General features: G+C 38.1%; 1 protein-coding gene across 1 annotated transcript in view; it reads left to right on the forward strand.

The window, feature by feature from the left end:
- UAP1 (UDP-N-acteylglucosamine pyrophosphorylase 1) overlaps positions 1 to 7179 on the forward strand; it is a 49663-nt gene extending 42484 nt beyond the window's left edge. The window contains exons 9-10 of the mRNA XM_006887368.1: positions 6268 to 6334; positions 7087 to 7179. Of these exons, the coding sequence (XP_006887430.1) occupies positions 6268 to 6334; positions 7087 to 7179 (160 nt within the window). The remainder of the gene's footprint in view (positions 1 to 6267; positions 6335 to 7086) is intronic.
- The last annotated feature ends 1663 nt before the right edge of the window (positions 7180 to 8842 follow it).

The raw sequence follows: 8842 nt of genomic DNA on the forward strand, positions 1-8842 counted from the left end.
CCCACCCCCGACCCCAGGCTGCCTAGGAGCTGGAGGGCCTCCACGGCTCTCACCACAGCACTTTCAAGTTGCTGGGGTCGCTGCCAGGAAGGGCAGTAAATGCCAGTTTACATTCACTGAAATAAAATTGGAGAACTGTTTTGTATTTTCAGAAGTTTGGTTGAGTTTTGTTTTTTTTTATTTTAATAAAAAGGAAGTTCTCATTGCTATTTCAACCGAAGATAAAGCACTTTTAGGTCAATTGGTTCTTAATATTTTATGGTTAAACTGTTAGTGGCATCTAGAATCTCCACTGACTAAAGTATTTCATCGTTCTGCCATATAATTTATATTCATAAGGAATAAAGTGGTTGATTGCATGAACATAGAAAAACATCCTGCCTATAATTTGTATTCATAACGAATAACGTAGTTGACTGCATGGACTTGAATGCTTTAATGAAAGTTAGAACATTGGACCTTAGAACTTCCTGGCCCCATAACTGTCCATTCTCCAATAAGAGCAGCGGTAGCCTCCGTCCCGCAGTTCAGGGCCAGCTTCTGTCTCGGCAGCACGTTTGCTGTGTGGCATGTCTGATTGCCCTCATGCTTCATCCCTGGACATTTGGTTGGTTTGTCCTTCCCTCATGGTTTACCATAAATACCTGCCATTTGACCAAGTATACTTTGCTACCCACTTCATTGTTATTGTTTGTTTTGTTTCCATTTCCATTAATGCTTATTTATTTCTAATAGCGGTGCTACAAATGGGAAGTCAGAGACCATCAGAGCTGATGTCAATCTCAAGTAAATATACCGCAGCTTGCCTGCAGTGCATGGTGACGGGCCTGTGCTTTCCTCTGTACTAACTGGCATTGTAGTTAGTGGTCCGCCTCTCGGGAAGGTGGGGGAGGATGGTTGACACTTTGGTGGGGGTGTCCTACTTTCTTGGTGGCAGGTTTCTGTCTGGGTGTTACTAACTCAGAATCTTAGTGCATGCTGGAAACAGGGAGCATGCTTCCCCTGGTGCTGGATTACTCAATAAGGTAAGCAGAGGCTTCCTCGTGCTTTCTTTCTAATCTTCAGTGAACAAGTTCACGTTTTGACCACATCATAGATTCTAGATGTGACAGCTCTCTCTCCCAACCCCACAGCCCCTTGCTGTACAGTTAGGTTCTTTTGACATTTACAGTCCCAGAAAGGAACAGAGAAGCTAGTAAGCAAGATAAAGATGGGCTTACTGTGCTTACTTACTACTCTGTAGTGGACAGTTTCACACAGCCTGCTTACCTTGCTTATTGAGTCCTCAGTCCCCCGGCTTTAGATTCCACTCGAGTGTTTGAGCCTGCAGGTGGTACATAAATATTGTACAAGTGGTACATAAGATTTTAGAGTGGGTGACAGGCCAGGGAGGAGACATTCGGATCCCAGCTAATCCCATGTAGCTTAAGCCTACGGAGGTGAAAATGCCCTCCCACAGATCTGTCTCGCTGGAGCCAACTATACTTTTTATTTGCTTTCACACTAACAGTGCTCCATTGTGGTCATTAATTTTGTTCCATTATTTCCCTGATCATGAAGAATGTATCTTTTTGTCTTATTGGCAGGTAGTTTTTAGCAAGAGCTAGTACATGTTTTCTTTCATCTGGATACTAACAAAGAGCTGAGAAAGACATTTTTGTGCTAAGGAAACAGCTTAACATTCTTGCTATAGTTTAAAAGTACTACATTTGGATTTTGGAAGCAGGAGTGGCATCCACTTCCTAAATAACATGTCTCTGGAAACTCTTTGAACTTTGATAAATGACAATAGTTATAGAAAGGCTTCAGGTCTTTAGTTCTTAGGGTCGCTATGAATCGTGCCCAACTCGATGGCAGTTAACAATAAGAAACAGCATTTGGTTTGAAATTTTTTAAGATAACTGGGGAAATGTATACAGGGAAAAGATCTGGGGATGAAAGTTATTTTAGAAATAGGACTAAGGCTAATTTCATGCACATACTTTTTCCTGCTGCTTCCTTTAGAGATACATCCATATAAGTGTCAGTACTTCTGTGATGTGACCTTGCAGAAGAGAGAGTGGGCTAATAAATTGGATAATTTTTTGTCAGAGCCTCAGAATGAGCATTGTCTCCTATGCTGTAGGAACTAGGTGCAGTGCCCTGTCATCTGTTTCAGTAATTTTCAGTTTGTGAAAACAGGTTATTTTTATAATTTAAGAAATGATACACAATAGTTTAGCCCTTAATTTTTTTATTTTTCAACTGCAAATTTTGGCTTAAAATAATGTCTTAATTTTGTTGCTGTGTACCATTGAGTTGACCATAGTTCACCCTCCAGCTGGGTTTTCAGAAGCAGTAAATGAATGGGAGGAGATTGCCCATCCTTTTCCTGTAGAGTAGCTGGTGGAGTTGAACTGGATGTTTTCGGGATTCCAGTGCAGATTTTTTGCCACTAGGCCACTAGAGCTCCCTTCTTAATTCTACTCTTGGAAACAATTAGCTGTCTCAGGGAAGATATAAAAAATTTTAAGCACTGAAGAACTAAATAATGTTTAAAAAAATTTTCTTTGGGGCCTTTTATCTTCTCCCCTATATACAGACTTATTTTATTTCAGCCATTTGTAGATTATTTAAATGGAAATAAGAAGTTTGGACCCTAGTAAGATATTAGATTAAGACATAGTTCTTTCTGGAATCTTTAGCACCAAAGGATGGCCTTAGATTTTGGAAAAAGATTACTTAAAATTCTTTGTAGAGGGAGCTCTGATGGCCTAGTGGCAAGAAGCTGCACTGCAGTCCTGACTGCACTTGGTTCGGATCCACCAGATGCTCCGCTGGAGAAGGAGGGGAGTCTCCTCCTGTGCCAGTTGGATCCTACTTGATGGTCCACCACCACCACCACCACCACCAACCCACCCTCACCCCCACCACAACCGCAACCAAACACCCCCCCCCACATAAAACTCTTTGTAGTGATTACTTAAAAAGTAAAAGACAGAAAAGAACTCCCATTTAAAAAAATGCTTTGCCATCAAGTTGGAACCAACTCATAGCTGACCTTCTATTGAGTCTCCGAGGCTATGAATCTCATGGGAAGAAATTGTCCATCTTTCTCCCTAGAAGCTGCTGGTGAAAAAGATAAATTGGAGAAATCCTAAAGAACTGAAACAAAGATGCTGAGTTTTGACAAAATGACTTTCATTTTATAATCTCCTGAATGTTATTAGATGTTAAAAAGATGTTTGGCTGAAGATTTGAGAGGAATGAAGTAACTGCACATACTTAGTTAACCTCTTAAGCTGAGATTATACATTTGATCATGGTTGTTTCTGTCTTCCTTCTTTCCAAGCATTCAAATCAGTTTGTTAACTTTCTTGGTTTCTTGGGATATCTTTGTGATTTTTAGAAAGGAAATGATATTTATAAAAATTTAGCTTCCAACAACTTTTTGTAAGCATGGTAACATCCTCGACAATGTGTTGAGTACTGAAGTATCGTAAGATAAACATGTCAATTTTTTAGAGCCTACTGGGAGATTCAAGGTACACACACATAAAAGCTAAATAAATCATCTGTCACTGTGCTGTTGTGTGCTAAGTGTGTGGTGGCAGTGGCGGCAGTGGTGGTGTTCATTAGATGCCATTGAGTTAGTTCTGATTCATAGCGACCTGTGTATAACTGAAAAAAGCATTACTGGTCCCTCACTCTCCTCACATTTGTTGCTGTGTTTGAGCCTGTGTTGCAGGCATTGTGTCAGTTGATCTCCTTGAGTGTTCCCTTCTTTTTACCAGTCCTTGATGTTCTTCTGTGGGGACCAAGAGGATCAAGTGGGATCAACTCTCACCACTTTCCCTTATTAGGATCATTTCAAGTGTACTTCCTCCAAGACAGATTGGTTCATTCTCCAAGTAGAGCATGGTCTATTCAATATTCTTCATCAAACAACAATGCAAAGGCATCAATAGTACTTTACTTTTTGTAATGACTTGTGCTACTTTTCACATGCATATGAGCCTTTTGAAAATACCGTGGCTTGAGGCAGGCCCACCTTAGTCCTCAAAGCGACATTTTTACTTTTGAAATCTGTTTTAGAGCTCTGCTGCAGCAGAGTTTCCCAGTGCAACCAGTTGATTTCTTGATTGCAGTTTCCATGGGCATTGATTATGGATCTAAGTTAAAATATGTGGTACAAATATTATGTAGTGTCAGACTGATCCATATTTATTCCCATTCCCCAAAAGGGTGTTCCAGTAGTGTGTGGAAATTATCAAACAATGTCATTAATTTTACATGCAAGCAAAATCCTGTTGAAGATGAACCAAAAACAACTGGAACAATACATCAGCAGAGAAATGCCAGAAATACAAGCTGGGTTTAGAAGAAAGACTTTGTGGCATTAGGGACATGGTCACCAATGTCCTGTGGATCTTGCCTGAAAGAATAGTACTAGAAGAATATGTACTTGGCATTTTATTAGCTATGCAAGGACATTTGACTGTATGAATCACAAGTTGTGGCTAACATTGAGAAGAATAGGAATCCCAGAACACTTGATTGTACTCATGCAAAACCTGTAATTAGAAAAGGAAGCAGTCATTCAAACCGAGCAAGGAAACAGCATGGTTCAAAATCAAGGAAAGAGTATTTTAGAGATGTATCCTTTCTTCATACCTTTTCAATCCATACGCGGAACAGATCAGTAGAGAGACTGGACTTTATGTGGTGTAGTATGGTATTAGGATTGAAGGAAGACTCATGACAGCCTGTGTTAATGCAGATGGCACAACCTTGCTTGCTGAAACTGTCAATAACATGAAGTGTTTGCTGCAGAAAGTCAAGGACTGAGGTCATCAATATGGATTGAGGCTCAATATCAAGGAGACAGAGATTCTCACCACTGGGCCAATTGGAAGCATCATGATAGATGGGGAAGAGATTGAGATTGTTAACAATTTCAGCTTACTTGCCTCCATAGTCAACATTATGTACCAACAGTCAGGAAATCAAAAGACAGATTTCATTATGAAAGTTTGCTGTTAGGGACCTCTGCAGAGTGCTAAAGAGCAATGATGTCAGTCTAGAGACTAAAATGCACTTGATCCAGGCCATGGTCTTTGCAGTTACTTGCTGTCCATCAGAGGATGACAGAAGAAAATCAATGTCTTCACATGTAGACCACTTTGAGTGCCTATATAAATGGTTTTCGTTAGAGAATAGTAGACCTGGGGCCTTTGGTTTTCCATCAAAGCCTGAGCCTACATACTAAAAGCAAAGAAGAGCTGTAGTTTGCATCAGGAGACTAGATTTTTTTGCCTTGTATCCTGTTGGTAAAATTCTTTAAACAGTGAGAAATCTAGGAAGTAAATGAGTGTAAACATTAGAAACACTGTTCATTGACTTGTGTAAGATAGTCTATAAGGTCAGGAGGCAAATGACTGAAAATGTGAGCATGAATGACCTTAAAGGAAGCAGATGGTGGCTCTGGCCTGGCCTTCACTGGATTGCTTTCTGTGGTAGCCCTTTAAAAAGGAGATTTTTAAATGTTATAAAAAAGTAACAAAAAATAATCTAAATCAGCTCAACCAATTAAAAAATATGGAATATATAGAAATATATGTACTGGAAAATAATATAGCTGACTTTTAGAACAGTACTGTCTAATAGAATTCTCTAACAGTGAAAGAATTGTTCTATACCTGTGTTGTCCAGTTTGATAGGTATTTGTGGCCACCAAGTACAAGAAATAGAGCTGTTATAATTGAAGGACTGAATTTTTATATATATTTTTTTAGTTTAAGTTTAAATAGGCATATGTGGCTGGTGGTATTTTGCTGGTCAGTGAAGCTTTAGAATGTTTGTCACTTGTACTGTCTAAATGGCAAGATTGCAGTGAAGGTCAAGGTGAAATATGAAGGCTTCAGAGCCCCTGAAGGCTGGACCTGGCAGATAGGATATGCTCATTAAGTAGTTCCCTCTTTATTTAATTTAGATTTGGAAATGATAAAATAGTAAGATGTACTTTGTGGATAGTGCATTGATATTCATGACATGCTTTAAGAGCTACCAGTAGTTCCTTTCCCTTGTTTAAATAGTAGTATCTTTCTGACCATTCTAAAACTGTTACCTTATTCTTCAGGGTTTTAGTGATCCTTAAGATAGGGTCCCTTCTATTTGCTCAACTAGGGGAATTTCATCTGTAAGCTTCTCTGATGAAAGTTACAGTATTTTCAGTGGCAAATAACATGGGAAGCAGTATCTTTAACAGTTGTTTGTGCTTTTTCTTAGCTTGAAGGATGCCAATGATGTACCAATCCAGTGTGAAATCTCTCCCCTTATCTCTTATGCTGGAGAAGTAAGTCTGTACAGCTTTCCGTTCAAAAGTGGGATCCTAGTGTTTTAAAGTATAGTTATCTCTAAAGGAGATACAGCATTTTCTAATGGTCTTGTCCTCAGGAGCTAATCCTGAGAATGAACTGAAAATCTGCATTTGTTTTTAATCCCCTTTGAGAATTCCTGTTAATAGCATTGCTTTTATCCCATAATTTAGTTACCATTAACAGAAATCTTGACTATCTAGTCCGTTTCAGTTATGCATGGAAATACAATGGGATTTAAAAAAAAATATGTCATTAACTTATGGCTCTTTTTAATGCAGTATAATTGTTTCCTCTCAGAGTATTTTGTTCATGTACTTGATGCTTTCAGTTTTAAAACTGGGGATTTAGGAATCTTTAACATTTGAAACGTGTAGTATTCTTTTTTCCCAGAGGTCTTGTTCATTAGTATTGGTTACTTCTGTGGTCAGAGATAGGACTTTGCCTAAAAAAGGTTTTTTGCCTAAAAAAAAAACTCTACAGGGTGATGATTATAGTAAGAATGAATATCGTATTAACTTTAGAAATTATAATTAGAATATTTTTCTTCATTCGTTTTATAAAGTGGAGTCATTAAATTCAGTTTAAAAAAATCTTCCAAGTAGATTTGTTTCAGACTTCTGTATCTTAACCTGACTCCTAGCATCTATTTTTATAGCCCTGGAAATTGAACATTGTCATTTATATTAATCTACCAATTTACTGTTTTTCATTTCTGTCTTCCTTGTAGGGGCTAGAAAGTTATGTGGCAGATAAAGAATTCCATGCACCTTTAATCATTGATGAGAATGGAATCCACGAGCTGGTGAAGAATGGTATATGAGCCAATGCCGTGTGCTATCATCATAGAAATAGCTTTTATTTTTGATAAATCAACTGTGAATCTGAAGGACCTCACTTGGGAGACTGAAGTTTGAACACCTACAGGGTTCATTTTGCTTCTTGAATCTTTTAACTACTATAGACTCCCTAAGATCCAGGGGTCAGAACTTCAGAAGTCATTTTTTTCCCAATTCTCAATTCATTGAAGGTCTTATTTATATTTCCCCAATTGTATGTGTGTGTGTATATATATATACATATAGATATATATATTATTTTTTCTTCCCCAAGCCAAGGAAAATATTGGCTATCCAGGAAACTTTTTACAGCTTAAGTATAGTCAAGATGTTCAGCATCACTATACTTGAGCTAGAAGCATTTGTTTATGAAGTTGTGCATAGTAATAATATGTTGCTGAACATGTCAAAAGATTTCTACGGTACTAAAAGTTTGTTTTATTTTATGAAACATTACATTTTTTAAAAAATGGGCAATAAAAAAAATTTCTTGTCTCTGGAGTATCATTTGTACCTTGAGGAAATGAAACTTGAGGAGAAACTGAGGAAACGCATGATGAGATTGACAACCTCTGTGAGGTTGCTGCCATGGAGATTTTCCATTCGTATCAGACCCAGACTTTATCACTTTGTAATACTGGTTTTCACTTTACAACTATATTTGATTTTGGTCTGTATGAGGCATTTGGCAATGTCTGGAGACATATTGGTGGTTTTGTAACTAACTGGTAGTTTGGATGGGGTTCTATTGACATTTAGTGGATAGAGGCCAGAAATGTTGTTAAACATCCTCCCTCAAACAAAGAATTGCCTGGTTCCAAATGTCAGTGTCAAAAGAGAAACTATGCTTACATTACAGCTCTTTTGTTGTTTAAGTTTTGGTGATATTTAGGAATCCAAACGAATATAGGTTTTGGACTTCCCCAGCAAAGTTAAACACCAACTTCCTAGTTTTAGTTAGCAGATTAAAAAGATGGGTGGTCTTTCTAACAAGCTATATAGATCATTGATCATCATTAAATATTCTTTGTGTCTGAAAATACAGTTTATGAGAAAATAATGAGTTTTTAAACTTAATTTTATATAACATTTAAATATTGACAAAAATATGGAAATTTTAAAATTCTAGCTAAAGAGGAGATCAGGGACCTTTGATAGCCTAGTGGTATGAAGCTGTACTGCAATCTGGAAGACACAGTTCGAATCCACCAGCTGCTCTGCAGAAGGAGGGGCAATCTCCTGTGCGATTTACTGCCTCGGAAAACCTTCCAGGGGTCAGCTGTGGGTTGGTTCCGACTCACAACAACAACAAAGAGATCAGTAAATTTTATTTTCATTAACAGGTTGTCCTAAAGGACCCGTTGTGTTACGTTTTGGTCTGCTGGCCGAGAGGCTGACTGTTTTGGATGCACCAGTCACTCTGTGGGAAGAAGATTAAGCAGTCTCTTCCATAGAGATTTACAGGCTCAAAAACTCAGTGAAGGTTCAGCTTTGAGTTGGAATAAATAAAAAGGGCAATGAGTTTGTACTTGTCAGAAGTTGTCAGACGATAGGATTGTGGTGGTACGACTTTTCTGTAGGATTGAGATGTGTAAGGATCACAAATAACTTAGATTTGTATACATTGTGTTTCATTCATGGACATTG

This window comes from Elephantulus edwardii, unplaced genomic scaffold, assembly GCF_000299155.1.
Source record: "Elephantulus edwardii isolate Elephantulus edwardi_28Jun2011 unplaced genomic scaffold, EleEdw1.0 scaffold00057, whole genome shotgun sequence".
NCBI classification, from domain to species: domain Eukaryota; kingdom Metazoa; phylum Chordata; class Mammalia; order Macroscelidea; family Macroscelididae; genus Elephantulus; species Elephantulus edwardii.